Consider the following 16,294-nt stretch of genomic DNA (forward strand, 5'->3'; position numbering starts at 1 on the left):
TTTCTGAAAATGTTACAGAACTGTGTACGAGAGCAGATTCAATCATAACCCATAACTATTGATGGCCACAAAAAATAAATCAGAATCAGAATATACTTTATTGATTCCCAAAGGGAAATTGGTTATCTATGGACAGGCTCCTCCCATCCAAAGTATATCCAAAATATATAGCAGTATAAAGTATATAGCAAATATAAGTAAATTTATAACACAAGTGTGAAATTGCAAGTAATTTAAATATTAAAAAAGATATACACAAATAAAGTTAATACAAATTTTAATGTAAAATGAAATAAACTGAAATAAGTATGTACATCAAACTATGAAGGAAGGAAATGAATATGCAAGGATGCAACATGATGACAGTTAATATGCTAATTATCTGACTTTTAACTAAAGCTGCATATTGCAAAAAAAAAATCTGAATTGACAGAGATCAAGTCTGATTTTAATGAATACTTTCATTCTTTCCTATCACTCAGCACAGATTTGATGATCACATGAAATATTTCAAGTTGAAAAAACAAAATAGAACCATCTTGTTGAGTGGGCTGTTCCTCACTAACCCTGAGCTCCTCATCAACATGACCGCCTTCACATGAAACTGTGAAGGCAGATTCATGCCTGCACATTTCTAACTGTAGTTCAGAAATGTGAACTGCCTTTTGCAGCTCTGACCTTTTCCATCTCATTGAACCACAAACACTGCTGAAGAGTTTGTTAGTTTGAGCCTTCCTGTCTGAATACAGAGAATGCAGCAATTAGCTTATACTGCTAACTTCAAACAGCACCACACTAGTTTTACAACTTTCAATAAGAACTTCCTCAACTCTGGCTCAACGTCTGAGGGAAATCATCAGACGTTGATGATTTAAGTGTCAGAAACACTTAAAACGTTAATCCGTTCATGTTTAGTTCAAAACTTTGATGAAAATCAACATGTTTTGGTTTTAATATGTGTAAGCAGAACTTAGGAGTTCTTCTGAAAGGTGTTTTAGCACAGTGCTGCCCTGAAGACACCACTTTTGTCATCTGGTATTAAAACAGAATCAGTGTAAACAGTCCACATCACAACTGTCGCCTTCTTCTTTTGTTTCACCAGAAACCTCTGAGATGCAGGCATGCTGTTCTTCACAGGCCTCTAGCACTTTCTGAAGAAACTGAAACAAACGCTACCTATACCCTACAAGGCTGTGGTTGAGGGCGCCTCGCCTCACATGGAGCTCCAGGGGGGCGCTGCAGCTGGAAGATCTGGTACTGCTAATAAAACTTTGTTTTACCTGAAGAACATCAACAAACTAAATATTTATTTAAGGTAATGAAGGACATCTTGTTGGCACAACTGACCTGTTCAACGGCCTGAAAGGTCAGAGGTCGCACAGCATCCATATTGGCCTGCTCTGCTAACTGTACTGGGTCTCTTTATGGACTGTCATTTATGTCCAAACAGTGGGAGAGGGCGATATGGAATTGACGCTTTATGACAATGTTTTTTTATCTGATTTCTCAATTAATAAAATCGCTATTTGCCGCCTTAATATCCTCATACTATCTATCCCGGAGAAGAACAGATTGAGCATGTTGATGTAGTGAACCACAGATATTGACACCAACTGTGGTTCAATCTGCCTCTGTATCAACCAACAACGTCCACAGGTGGATCGGTCATTCAGAAATGCTTACAGCACACAACCCAACATAGACTGACCCCCTCCCTACAGCTTTCCTCATTCAGAGCTTCAGTTAACTACACCAAACCAAAACAAAGCAGGCCTACTTCCTGTGACCCTGTGGGTGCCATTTACATCACATGTGGCCTAAACAAATTGAATGTGTACCCTTAAACCTGCCTTTCATAACTCTACTGGCCAGAGAAATGCACTCCCCAACAACAAGAAGCCCAATCGATTTTTCTCCAAAGTTAGGACTGACTTGAAATACCTGCACTGGGAGCCGTTTTCCTTGGTTTATTTTTAGCTGAACATGTGTGGTGTATGATTTTTTTTTTTCTTCTGAGCCACATCTGAACAATGACAAACTAGGTAGTAGAGTAAAGTAGGGCACACACGCCCTCAGAACTGGTGGCAACCTTTTCCATCTATACCAGTCATCTGCTGTAGAGTTAAATCAGTAGTTTTGTTAGAGCAGGGAAACAGTTCACTAACTGCTGACAGAGTCCAGTATAATCTTTAGATATGATGTATTTAATGATTTTAATTCAATGTTTTTGTAACAACAGAAGATGGTAAATATTGTACAGGGGTGTTTCTGTTTACTCAGCTTGATGAAGCTGGAGGCGGGTTGGGCAGAACTGGGATGGGTCTTCGTTAGGCAACACCTGAGCCGGTGGCACGTTAGACAAGACGCTGTGGAAGACGGAACCGCAGAGCCGTTCGAATCCAGGTGAAGCAGAACCGAGGTGCGGCGATAGTGTGCCGCTTCTGGGGTTAAAGCTAAGTTCTTCATTATTTTACCGTCATTCTATTGCTTTCTGACCTTGAGAAGTCAAACATTTGCTAGAAAAATAATATATAAAATTTTCAATATTTCAGAAATTTTCTGCAAAAAAAAAACAAAAAAAAACACAAGAAAATCTTTGAGTTTGAAAAGTTGAAAAATTGCCAGACAAACCTCAGAAATAGTGATTAATTTCAGCTTTTAGGTATAACTGAAATTTGGGTTTAAAAAGTGGAGAACTTTTGACTTTTGACGTTTGAAATTTTTCTTTGCAAACGGCAGAGAAAGAAGATAAATTTATAAAGAGGTAGAAACACTGATTCTTCTTCTATGGTCACCAAATCACTGACTCCAAGCACAAACAGAGCCAGCTGTCTAATGAATTTGTCTCCTGATGTTTGGACCTCAGCCCAAGTGTCAAGTCATGAGAACTACCGCTGTGGTGAGCCTCACACAAAAATAACTTACAGAGAAAGTATGATGCAACAAAGCATGCATGTAGAGGAGGAAACAAAGCAGGAAGGATCCAAAAAAAGGTGAACACAGTGAACAGAGACAAGAGGAAAGGCATGGAAGGTTATTTCACAACGTGACATGATTTATGATATTTTTGAATGACGGTCCCTACAAATGTTTATTTGTACAGGAATTACATTGAGTCCCAGCAGAGCTCAGACAGGACAACCTCTTCTATACTTCCAAGTTTACATTTTTATCATATCTTGTGTGGAATAGATTAGAAACAACAAAGGTGAAATTCATGTAAACCTGTCAAAATAAGCAATAAAACAAATTAAAAGTAGCTGGAGAACTTTTGTTCTGATTTGATTAACAGCTTTGGAATAGAAATTTTGGAATAGAAATAGACGTCCTCTTTTTCCCGGACATGTCCTTTTCAGACCTAAAAAAATGTCTGGGGGGAATTTCAAAATCGTCCGGGATTTTGGTCAACTGCCTCAAAACACATTACATAGTGTTACCCCCCCCCACCATTGGCGCATGTTTGTCCGCAGATTCTACACCCCCCATACCTAAACTCAATAAAATAATTTTTTCAAAAATCTACACAATGCGCATGGAAAATGAACTTTAAGTAAAGGCATATACTACCACAGCCACTCAAAGCTCACATGCTGATAATGCAAATGAGTAATAATGTAAATGACTAAACCTGGTATTTTATGTTTTCATGCTGTAATAACGGCACACCTCTTGTCATAATGAGGCCACAGCCACTTGAAGACAACTGCCTGTGATTCATTTGTCAGTGGGAGTCGCAGTTCGCTTAATGACTACAGACATGGAGGATGATGCTCCCTCTCTAAAGGGCTTCATTGTTTGGCAAACGGTGACAAAGCAGTTCTGCAGGTTCCACCTTCACCTCTCCTCCCACCTCGGCAGCGGAAACTCTGTTTGAGCATGCTCCGTCCCTAAACGCCACTCTTCCTGATTGTGGAGAGCTCCATTCATTCGTTCTCATGCACGTGGTGTAAGGTGGCTTTACAGCTCGCTATCAGACACAAAGAATTACCCGATTGGTGACCTGAGGGCACCTGCAGCAACTGGCCACACAAAACATCTGCAGAAGTTTCTCTAATCTAACCTGTAGTTCCTCCTGGTATGTGAAGCAGTCCTCTGCTGCTGTTCTGAAAAGTAAAATCCACTTCAACTGAACTGTAAAATATGTCAGGAGTATGAAATGCAGATTTCTCCCAAAGCATAAGCATTATGACTCCCAGGCCAGCAGGAGGCGCACCGCAAAGGGATACAGGCATCAACAATTCACATTTTTGTCATTACACTTATGAACAATGGGTCTCGATTAAAATTTTCATCAATATTTATAATATGCTACAAATGTAGATTTCATTAGCATTTAAAAACTGACAAATGTAACATTTGTCATGTATGCTCACAATGTTTCTGGTTCATCATTACTTCTGATGTATGTGTAAAAATTTTTTTTTACTTTTTACAGTTTGGTATAAGACAATCTATGGGGGGGAGAATGGATCAAGCTCCTCTACTTTTTTCCTGTGCTAACTAGAAGCAGCCAATCAGAGCCAGGAGGCAGGTCTAAGTGCTGTCAGTAACTCTCAGTGTGATGCTGCTTATCCTCCCTCCTCTTGAATATCTTGAATGCTAAGGCTAGTTAACATGCCCACCAATTATGGTGCATAAAAGATTTTCCTTTAGCGATAAGTTGTTTCCCCATCGTTAGTATTTTGAGCAGCGAGAACTTGAGGTTGATTAACAGCGCTAAAACCCTCCTCCTGGCTCTGATTGGTTGTTTTTGACAGCTTTAACATATATGTGAAAAACATTTTTTAGAAAAGGTGCAATACACATAGAGTTGTACTTTTTTCAGTCATTACACATTCTGTTTTCTTTAGTATTTCATTGCTATTAGCAACAGAGGTGGGCATTACAGTTGAGGTTTTGGGCGGGAATAAAATAATTCAGATTTTCCAGAAGATTGATAGGAATTTTAAATCAACTATTCGGCTACATAATGTTTTCCACCACCTAAGTTTAAACAGTCAAGAGAGTGGATGTGTGAGCACAGGCTTAGTTCACTGCACAAGGTCTACCTTTCATCAAAAACATTTCAGAAATTCCCTTTTATATTGAAAATACTGTAAGCAAAACAAGCTTTTTTGTTTCGTGGCAGAATTTTCTCTTGTGAAAACAGTAACAAACGTCACCTTTGAACTGTATATGACTGACATTTATTTTAACCACTGAGATGCATAAAATCTCATCAGAAATCTTGTTTGCTAAACATCGTATGGATCTGAAACTTTTTAGTCATTTGAAAGTTTCTATACTGCCTTTTTCAGGTGCAATCCTTTGCTTTCGCATCAATTTTATTGAATAATTTTGAACCTATTAAATTGGCGTGTCCTTTTAGAGTCCACATATTGATCCTGCATCAGCTGAAACTCCTCAGGAGTGGAGTAAACTTTAAGAAGCCAGCAAGTTTATGACTTCTGATCAGGCAGACCAAGACAGCCCTCGACAGCCTTCATCAACATAACTGTACCACAGCAACATGGAAGCAGAAAACATGGCACCACAATAAACAACGGTGTTCTGTTAAAGTTAACACATTTAATATCGTCCATATGCAGTAATTAACAATGTCCGTCTCGGTTTGTGCAGCTAAAATATCAGGTCCATCTGTACAGGTGATCCTCCTCTCTCACTTTTTCTACCAAAAACTGCATGACAATCTGGTGCTTTGGTCTCAACTATCACTTTTCTTCTAAGGAATTCATAATTCATTTTATTTATTTGTTTCTGTTTTATTTTTTGGGGGATATTTAAAATGTCTTCCAGCTAAATGTTAAATAGAATTGAAAGTTTATACATCTTTGAGAATGTGTTCTTGCATTATTATACCATTACCACGATATTACTTAAAATAGGTCTCGAAATCGCAATAACTTCTTTGACAATATCATCCAGCAAAATGTGTTATGACTGACTTAGAGCAGTCTTAAGCAGTGAAAGACAGGAACTAAGCAACCCTGAAACACCTACATCCAATTAGGAATCGCTTTTTACTTTATAAAATACCGTTTCAATGTAACGTAATGTTAAAAGGCATGCAAAAGAAGAAATTGCCATGACATAAATCAAGATTTCAGCGGGACGGCACACTAGCAGAGTGTGAGGTCAGGGAGACAGGTCTGTCCACGGCCTGTCCTGAGCTCCCATAATCAGCTTACCAAGTTGAACACGGTCTCCACGATGTCTCGGTTGGAAACTTCTCCAACTTCCACCAGGCCAGCCAGCACGGCGAACTTCATCCTGATCCCCCTGATGGGGACCGCGGGGTAGAGCTGCATGGCGCCCGCTCGCCCGTCCTTTCCATCACCTGGCTCCGCCGCCTCTGCGCTAGCCATTTGCTAAGGAAGGACGGGACAGGTGGCGTTCACAGGTAAGGCACCTGTTCACCTCCAATGGCGAGGGAGCAGCCGACGTCGAGGGGTCGGAGGGTATTGCGGTTCTACTGTCTCCCCCTTCAGATGAGTTGTGACCAGTCTAGAGACACATACTCAGAGCCCTTTTCTTCCCATTTAAAGTAGTTTTTGAGGGACGCTGTAAAAAGGGAGCAACGGGGGAATGTGGTGCTGGTCGGAAATGTCACCGCTCTTCCAGTCACTCTCTGTCCTGCTCGCTCCGTAATTTGATAACCCCACGGATTAATTGATGCGATTAAAGCCGTGAAGAAAGCACACACACACCGCAGGCAGCAAGCAGCCAGCCGTCCTCCCGCTCCACCAGCTCTCTCCTCTGGACACGGTTACTTTAATTTCTCCCCTTCAGCTGTGGAAGTTGCTGCTGTCTCCGAGTGCACTCACTTGACACTCACAACCGAAAACTCCCAACAAAGGAGGGGAGAAGTCCTATGTCCGGCTCCGAAGAAGCGGGTCGCAGACGGATGTGTGCTCGGCGCTGCCCGGGAAGCTCCGGAGACTCGGTAAAACGACAAGGTTGAGCGAACTGCGCTGGGTTTGCTTCCTGATCTGCCCCGGTAGCTTCAGTTCGTCACCGCCATGACAGTGGAGCCCTAGAGTGAACGGCGCATGCGCCGTACAGACCAACGTCTATTCAGCTCTGAGGCAGGTGAGCCGCTCAGGTGGCTTCTCAGAATGCTGCAGTTCAATTAATAATCCCTCATTTCTTGGCATTTTCACTCCTAGCCTCAGCCTCTGCTCAGGATCATTTGAGAAACAATAAACAAAACCAGAACTGTTCTCTCTGTCCACCGGACAAGCGAGCAAATTGCTGGTGCTTGTGTATATAGTCATACGACCTTGACAAAACTGGTCGATCTCAATAAATCTGGCTTTTTAATGTAATTCAGATTTTTAAAAAATAAATCCATAAAATACAAGAAGTCAGTAAACACAGACTGAAATATTCCAGACATTAATTTTGATGATTATATCTTATTGATAACAGAGATTTAAACTTCATTTTCTCAGAAAATTAGAATTGAATAGCAGAAGAGAAAAATATTTTTTTAACAGAAAAGTGTAGAGTAGCCCAGGGTCTCTTTTTTGCACGAAGTTAAAAAAAAAAAAGCATTTCAGCAGTTTCCATTAACAGTTTCATTTTAGCTTCAAGGCTGGAGAAATTCTTTACTAGCAGGAAGTCCAGAAAATGCAGATAAAAAGCCTCTAGCTGACCCAAAACACTGCCACCTGAGTTCTGATGAATATGAAAATCGGAGATCACATCGTTCCTTTTTTTTTCGATTTTTTTTTTCAATCCGAGATTGAATTGGGTAATAAAGCTTTAGTTCATTCTGCTCCCTCTTCTTGAAAGTTGCCACAAGAAACTTTGAGATTGACTGAATTCCTCTCGTTTAGTGCTTTTACATTCAAACTAAATGTTCTTGGGGCAGATTCAATAACAATGTTTTTGACAACTTGACATTTTTTTTCAACTGTGTAATTTATTTTGTGTCGTTGCTGCCTCACGTCCAGGACTACATTGAAAAAGAGGTTTTTAATCTCAGTGGGGTTTTATCCTGGTAAAAGAAAAAAGAAAAAACAGCAAAACTCCCATGGCTGCAAAAAGTAAAACAAACAACAACAAAAAATTAAACAATCACATTTAAATTAGCAATCTGGACATTTGTGCGTCCGCTTGTGCGTAACAAAAGTCTCAAGGTTGATGTTGATCTGCAGGATGGATCCACATCCTGCAGGGAGCTAAATTATTAGCTCCCATAATTTGGGTAAAAAAAAAAACTCAAAAGAAAAAAGTTTCAACTTTGAAAACAGGGTTTGAGTTATTTTTGGACCATGTTTGTTATATTTAGCTAAGTTTTTTAATTTAACTAGAGTAGATTTGACTGTTTTTGAGTAAATGTCACTGGAATGCAAAAAGAATGGTTATTAAAAAGATTTTAATTTCTTTGTAATTAAAATAAAAAAGTCTCCATCTACATCCATTACTGGTGCTAGCAGGCCAGATTTGTGTCATTAGTTGCATTTCCATTAACCACGCAATCATACAACACAGATGAAAGCTACAAACGTTAAATAATTCGTTAGACGGGAGCAACAAACAGCTTTGTGGTTTAAAGAAATCAATAAAAAAAACAGAAAAGAGTTTGTTTCCACAACAGCACATGGAGAGATGTCTCCATCCCGAGGCTCTGCAGACCAGACACTGATGCAAAGTGACAGCTCTGCTTTGCTTGCCTTTTCATATCACCTCCATCACCATAACCCCCTGACACGTGAGATATTTGAAGAACCGGTTAGAGGAGGGGTCCCACTTTCATCCAACTCTGTGATTGCATCACGAACAAATTCTAATTGCGTTCGGTCGGAGCTGTGGTAATAAATGCTCTAAATCCATCTTCCCCTGTGTCAGTCTGCTCTGCTGACTTCAAATTCACCCTGCAGTGGGGACGAAGAGGCTGGAACGTTTCCACAGAGCCAGCTGATGTCACTGCTGCCGCTGACCTCCCTGTACGCCGGAGCCGTTCCCACAGGCACTCTGGGAGCCATGGAAGCCCTCAGCAGCACCCACCGGGGACAGGCCTCGCTTTTTGATTTAATATTCTCACATCAACTGACTGGCTCCAACAGCATATATTATTAGCGTGACATTATTATGTAAAACTGACCTTTTTTTTTCTTTTTTTTCCACTTTTATAATGTTTTCCTCTCATCAAAGACACACATGGAGTGTTGCTTTGATTATTTCATGCATGAGAAGTCCTTTAGTCTCCCGTGGCAACCATTCAGCTGTGCAAAACGCCTGGCTGGACCTAGCCCCGCCTTCGGCGTGCTACTTCTCTTCTGAGCCGCAGTTTCCGAGTTTCTGCCTCACAGAGACGCACTCCCCCGTGACTCCCTCACTCAGCTCCTTCAGACTAGCCAGCAGCAATTAGCAAACACCAGGTGGAACTGTGAGCTAGTTCTCAGTCCAACACTGATAAACACATTGTTAAAGGGTTAATAGAGGAGCCATGTTGTGATGACTTCCTGAGGGTGGGGTTTCAGAAAAAGCAGGAGTTTTTAAAGAGACACAAGCCCAATATACTGTATAAGGCACTAAATTACAAAATCAAATTTTATTTAGGTCATATTTAATATAGGTAGCATTTTTCAAACAACTGAAAGTAGCATAGTTCATTGATACAATGTGCCCGGAAAACACATAATACTGGCTCTTTAAAGCCCCTTTAAAGTAGAAATGTAAAATATCAAATATAAATATTTCAAAAGCAGAAAAAATATCTGTGATCTCTCAGGCCATAGAACACACTAAGAACAGAACCAGAACCCACTTGATACACTCAACCACCACTGGGTTAGAAATGTGTTATCAGGGACCCGTTGAGCAACCTTTTGCCTTCAGACCTGCCAAAGTTCCTGGTAGATTCAACATCTCATCTTGTTGTGATTCAGAAAGCAGGCTGAGATTATTGGAGTTTTGTGATGTACAATAAGGACATAAGGTGGGTGGCATGGTCAGTATCAACACTGTGTGGCCTTTAAACACAGCCTGGTCAGTACAAATAGTGGGGAGAAAATATCTTCCATCCCCACTATAACTTGAGTCTGATGCAACACAGAATGGATCCAAGCTGTTGATTTTTCTACCTTAACATAAAATATTTCAGCTGAACTCAGACTTCATTTTAGTAAGCAGTTATTTGAGCTGTTGTTGGCATTTCATTTTTATCTTTGCTACATCTTGTAAACCGCTCAGAGCTGGTAAAAACAAAACGTTACAGAGCTAAGGAGGGTACATGTGTTTTATTTGTTCATATTTTATGGGATTGCTTGCTTTTACTTGTATTTCCAGAATTGGTAGCTGGAGGCACTTTACCAACAGTCAACATTCCTAGCAGGGTCACTGTAGAAGCCGGGGCGGAGACACTCAACGGGCCTGTTTGACCTGTTAATGCAAAGAAACTAGTTACACCTGTTGAAAGCTTGTGATATTGCCATGTCCGACGATAACTGTCATTTTAATCACTTTTACTACAAATATTTTAAAAGAAACATTATTTTGAATTTACAATTTTATCCTATTTCTGTGAAGTCTGTGCAGAATATTTTTTTTATTGTGTACTTTTTCATATAGTTTAAGTTGGTTTAATAAACTGATTTTGAATGTTTTAATACAGTCTTCCCTATTGATCTAATCAATAGATTGATACTTCGATTCAATTGTCATTTCTGTTATTACCGAAAATAACAATAAATAAGAGCATCACAGGAAATGTGATTATTTCAAAATTTAGATTTAAAAAAATAAAACTCATATGGTATGTACTAGTAGATTCTTATCAAATTTACCAACGAAAACTCAAACTCAAAAATGGACTTCTCAAGTTTTCCTTTTCTACTTTTTACATAATTACTAAGAAGACAGATAGCTGAAAAGGCCAAAGGCTCCAGACAGCCAAGCATCATCTCTGTATGTGTGTCTGTTTTGGTCAGGGGTCAGATTTAGGACTAAGGTTTGAATTGAGTTTTGGTTAGGGTTAGGGTTAAGTATGTAATGGTTAGGGTTAGAGTAAAGGTAAGGGTAAGGTTTAGGCTGTAGAAATGAATGGAAGTCAATGGAATGTCCACACAAAGATAGCCGTGCAAACATGTGCGTGTATTTGTGTGGGCGTGTGTGTGTGTTTGTGTATGTGTGTGTGTCTGGGTGTGCGTACGTGTTGCATGACGAAAAGCTGCCCTGCTTCTTCCAAGGACAAAGGTAGCAAAGCTCATGACGACACTGCAGCCTGACTGGCAAACTTTCCTAATCTAAAATCTAGAAAGCCGGAGTTCGCAAGTTTCTTGCCAAGTCTACCAAATTGTTAAAGCTGACAGAACTTGTGTCAGGCAACAAAAAAATTTGAAATAAACAAATAGATAAATAAAAATTTACAATAACTAATTTAAAAAAACATGCAATTTTTCAATTAACTAAAAAAGACCCTCTCACATTTGCATTTTAAATGAAAGGCGTAAGAATTCCCAGATTTTGGGCATTAATTGTGTAGTATTTGTCTATTCTCATCAACAATCATTGAGTATGGGTCACCTGTATTTAATGTGTGCTTAGCCAGGTTTCATTATTGGGTGTGTCCAGTACATTTTTGAGGAAAAGTTGTTGTTTTCTTGTGTTCCTATCCAATTAAATAAATAACAGATGGATGCTTTGGTTTGTACCTAGCATTTTTTCTTCTTATGCAGAATTTATTTTGGGAATCTAAGTAACTATAAAAATTCCCCATCTGCATTAGGTGTCTGTTCTGATGGGCCAATTTGGTTCAGTTTTTGATTTCAGGTTGAGAACCTTACAAAATGATTCAAACACATCTCTGCCATAGACAACCATTTGAATATTTAGCAGGTCAATATTTCCAGATTAACAATAAAATTTTCTGATAAACTGATTTAGGGGTTTTCATAGTTGGAGGCCAAAATCATCAAATGGAAGAAAATGAGGAACTTAAAATATAATATAACCATAACATTATATTGTTATAGGCCCAAGATAGCAACAACTCTGAGATTTTACCTGCATTAATTTTAATAGCTGTATTTCCGTTGTTATTATTCATTTGTCATCATTTGAATAAACAAAACCTATACTTTAAAGGTTGTTTTAAAGGTTGTTTTGGAGGCTATGAAATAATTACAATAAAAATAATGGAATCTAAACATGTTAGCTAACATGACTGATATTTTTCATTGATTACTAAAATTATTTTTCATTTAAAGAAAGCTCACTTTAAAATTCTAAAATTTGACCGCACAGATATTATTTTTGTAAACAGCCTTAACCAGCAGAGGGAGCCCACAGAATGACCAGAACACGCGATATTCAAGAGTCACGTCCTCGGCTTGATGTTCTCCTTAACTCTCGCGATATTTCTTGTTTCCTCCTCTTTCGCTCCCTGTAGCCAACATGGCAGTCGGCAAGAATAAGAGGCTGACCAAAGGCGGCAAAAAAGGTGCCAAAAAGAAGATGTAAGTTAAAAATTATTTTACGGATACACGGAATAGGTGTTCTGCTTCTCACCGTTGTTGTTTTGGCGAGAGAAATGTGACGGATGAAGTTGATATTAAACAGATGGTAGAGGTGAGACGCTGGTCCTGTCGCTGCCGGCCTCTGTCTGTGTATGGAGCTCAAACACGCTCTCTAGCAGAACTTTTTAATGCGACTTTCTACCGCTTACACAACGCGCAGAGACTTCAGTATGTCTAAAGAAAGGGTAGAGTTCGGTGTTTCTCCGTAGTCAGCTACTGCAACGATATTTGCCAAAGCTGCTCAAGTATAGCAGGGCTGTGTTAAGCGATGAGCTAGCTGCCTGCAGCACAGTTTAGCTCCAGACCAATTGAAAGAGCTCCCCGTTAAGCTGAATTACATTTCAGAATCACTAGAGAGTGCTGAAGAAGTTTGAAGCTAAAAACTGTTTCTTGTCCACAGTGTGGACCCGTTCTCTAAGAAGGACTGGTACGATGTGAAGGCACCAGCCATGTTCAACATCCGCAACATTGGCAAAACCTTGGTCACCAGGACTCAGGGAACCAGTAAGTCTGCATTCTGTACCCGGGGACACTTTAATATGTAACCATTTTTCCCTACAGGGAAGACAAATGTACAGCTAACAGTTAGTCACAATAGTTTCCTTGTGTTTTCCAGCAAAGATATTGGTAATAGAAAATAAGTCAGTATTTGTCAGCTTTACATGCACAGATATTGTTGGAATTAAATGATTCTGTAATACTCTTAGCTACTTTTGAAATGTGAAAATTACTTAGTTCTAAATCGTTCTTGGTTAGTAGAACACATACTTTTTGCAAGCTGTATATTCAAATTTCCCCATTACTATCTTCTGTTTTTACATAACAAACAGAATAATAATGATTTAGATGAACAATGTATTACAAAAAATACAAAGATACAGAAAATGGTTGTGTTAGAACAGCAGGTTGCACAGTAGCATGTGGTTCAGCTTAGCTTACACCAACCACTGGACACAAAAGATTGAACAAAATATCCATTTTGAAAGGTGTACTGTTATATATGTTCAATTTGCTAACCTAATATTCCTCAGACCTCTTTATTTTATCTTTTTGTAAAGAGAGTTGATCTTTGTGGCTTTAACTCATGAGGAATTTCCATGGTGGGAACTAAAAAAGATCCCACTTTTGACACCTAAAGGGCATCAAAAATGGGACCGCACTCTAGTCCAGTCAGGATAAGACTGAATCTCTGCTCCTCTTCATATCGTCTGAACTCTTGACGCTCCTCTTTGTTTGTCAGGGATTGCCTCTGATGGACTGAAGGGACGCGTGTTCGAGGTGAGCTTGGCTGACCTGCAGAACGACGAGGTGGCCTTCCGCAAGTTCAAGCTGGTCACCGAGGACGTTCAGGGCAAGAACTGCCTCACCAACTTCCATGGCATGGATCTGACCCGCGACAAGATGTGCTCCATGGTCAAGAAGTGGCAGGTAATGTTCAATATGGAGCAGGAAGTGGCTTCTTTGTTAAGCCGTGGTGAGCTTTTCAGATGATGTTTGGTTCTGTAGTTATTCTGGGGGTTTTTTATTTAATTTTTATATATAAATATAAATTAGTCGTTTGTGAGCCTGAACAAGAATGGAAGATGAATTGGTTTAGTTTTAGGGCAGTGTTGACACTGGTTTAGATTTTTGCTTTGCAATAGGGATCCCTGTTTTTCACTTCTGATACGATATAAAAGATTTAGTATCAGCTGATACAGAACATTGTGCTGGATTGATTTTAAGTTGTTTCTAAAAGAGACAAAAAAATAAAACAGACATAAATGTACAAATTACAAATAAATTTGCCAACTCTGCACCAGTACAGCACACTTAAATACACTTAAATTAGCTTCACAAGATTGGGGAAACATGTAAAAACAACTTTAATTTGTTCAGTCAGTGCAATTAGGAGCAGAACAGCTAATGTAAAATAAAATAATAAAAAAAAAAAAGCATAAAACAGAATTATACTGATTAGATTTGTCGTTATGGATCGGCCACATTCTCACTAATACCAATATAGATATTTTTTTCTATACTGGCACCGATTCAGATATTGTTTGATCGGTCTGTCTCTAGTTTGTGAAATTGATTTCCCAGTTTGAGTATATATGTTGCAGAGTCCAGTAACAATGGTTACCAGTCAACACTGGATGTGGCTAATTAGTGCATCAGTGAGCATGGCTGTTCAGAGAAGCTACAGCAAGACATTGAGATGCGACATGAAGTATTACTAGTTATTGTTCCATATATTGTTGTTCAGGTGCTTTAGAGTTGATTGGCAACAAACTTCTGTAGTGAACGTGTCATGGTTGCTCTCTGATTCGGGGTTCAGATTCGCGTACAGTCTGGTTGACATGGAAACTGGAATGTGTGTGTTTTCTTCCTGGATCAGCCTTGTAAATAGATCTTTAGATTGTAGGAGTTAAACTCCATGCTGTCTTGTAATTTGCGTTGATCAGTAGATTGAGAATGCGTCTTGGTGTTTTTCCTCAGACCATGATCGAGGCCCACGTGGACGTGAAGACGACCGATGGATACCTCCTGCGTCTCTTCTGCGTGGGCTTCACAAAGAAGCGCACCAACCAGATCAGGAAGACGTCGTACGCCCAGCACCAGCAGGTCCGCCAGATCCGCAAAAAGATGATGGAGATCATGACGCGCGAGGTCCAGACAAACGACCTGAAGGAAGTGGTCAACAAGCTGTAAGTCCACATCCTGAGCAGCAGAGGGAAGTCGAAGCTGAACTCCTGATGGTTGGGTGGAAGATGTTTGACGCATTTTGTTTTTTTATGGTGTGTTTCAGGATTCCTGACAGCGTCGGCAAAGACATAGAGAAGGCGTGTCAGTCTATCTACCCCCTACACGACGTCTACGTCCGCAAGGTCAAGATGCTGAAGAAGCCCAAGTTTGAATGTAGGTCCACTTCCTCTGCTTACGGCCATGTGGGAGCTCCTGGAGCTCGTGATGACTGTTTCGGTCCCATATGACTGCCTGATTACTGCTTATTGAGATCACCTGATGCTCCTTTCTAATGCAGACATCCCCGGTTCAGCACCGTTACTGGTTGGAGGGAACGAAACAAACTTGTTCTTTCTCATTGCAGTGGGCAAACTGATGGAGCTCCACGGAGAAGGCGGCTCCACCACCACCGCAAAGGTTTCTGGGGACGACACTGGAGCCAAGGTGGAGAGGGCTGATGGCTATGAGCCCCCCATCCAGGAGACTGTCTGAAAACCCCAACAGATTTAATAAAACATGTAAATGACCAACAAACCCCTCTGTGGTTGTGTGTTTGTGAGGGAGCTGATTTTGGTGTCTGTTCTTATAAAAGGTCATATTCATATTCAATACATACTGAAAAATTTCTCAGTAACTTGATTCATAGTGTTCAGTTTTAAAAGGTTTGGGGTTTTGTTGTTTTGTTATATCCATAAAACACACAAAAAAAAATCTGAACTGTTTAAGAAAACATTTTTTTAAGGTTTTATTGGCTCTATTGGCTTTTATTTGATAGTGAATTGATGGGAAAGTGGGTAATGAGAGGAGGGCAAAGGTCACTAGGCTGGGAATCAAACCTGTGACAGTTGGATATGTGGGTTGTGCTTAACCCCTCTGCCGCTGCAGCACCCTGTAAGAAAACATTTCTAATAGAGAAATGAGGGATTAATGAAATGTTCAGAGGTGTGAGGTCTTGACCGTCACAGTGAATTACTTCCTGCTGTAATGACTGCAGTGAGTTCTGGAGGCGGTCAGCCAAGGCTCTGCTGAGGAGCTGAGTAAACAGC

The 16,294-nt window shown here is 39.9% G+C and overlaps 2 protein-coding genes across 2 annotated transcripts in view; one reads left to right on the top strand and one right to left on the bottom strand.

Annotated features, from left to right (window-relative positions):
• The window catches only part of lrba (LPS responsive beige-like anchor protein), a 218,394-nt gene extending 211,313 nt beyond the window's left edge, over positions 1–7,081 (bottom strand). Inside the window, exon 1 of the mRNA XM_044113800.1 lies at positions 6,189–7,081. Within this exon, the coding sequence (XP_043969735.1) occupies positions 6,189–6,365 (177 nt within the window). The 5' untranslated portion in view covers positions 6,366–7,081. The remainder of the gene's footprint in view (positions 1–6,188) is intronic.
• Positions 7,082–12,312: 5,231 nt separating this feature from the next.
• On the top strand, positions 12,313–15,782 carry rps3a (ribosomal protein S3A). Its single transcript, XM_044115699.1, has 6 exons — positions 12,313–12,464; positions 12,925–13,028; positions 13,765–13,952; positions 15,003–15,211; positions 15,313–15,422; positions 15,613–15,782. The coding sequence occupies exons 1-6, from the start codon at positions 12,403–12,405 to the stop codon at positions 15,738–15,740; spliced, it is 801 nt and encodes a 266-aa protein (XP_043971634.1). The 5' UTR covers positions 12,313–12,402; the 3' UTR covers positions 15,741–15,782.
• The last annotated feature ends 512 nt before the right edge of the window (positions 15,783–16,294 follow it).

Source organism: Gambusia affinis, linkage group LG04 (genome assembly GCF_019740435.1).
Source record: "Gambusia affinis linkage group LG04, SWU_Gaff_1.0, whole genome shotgun sequence".
Classification (NCBI taxonomy): Eukaryota; Metazoa; Chordata; class Actinopteri; order Cyprinodontiformes; family Poeciliidae; genus Gambusia; species Gambusia affinis.

Bases quoted from the DNA above. Each gene is read 5' to 3' on its own strand.
- rps3a (XM_044115699.1), top strand. From the start codon at position 12,403: ATGGCAGTCGGCAAGAATAAGAGGCTGACCAAAGGCGGCAAAAAAGGT. The intron at 13,029-13,764 runs GTAAGTCTGCAT...TTTGTTTGTCAG, and splicing joins CACCAGGACTCAGGGAACCA to GGATTGCCTCTGATGGACTG. The intron at 13,953-15,002 runs GTAATGTTCAAT...GTTTTTCCTCAG, and splicing joins CCATGGTCAAGAAGTGGCAG to ACCATGATCGAGGCCCACGT.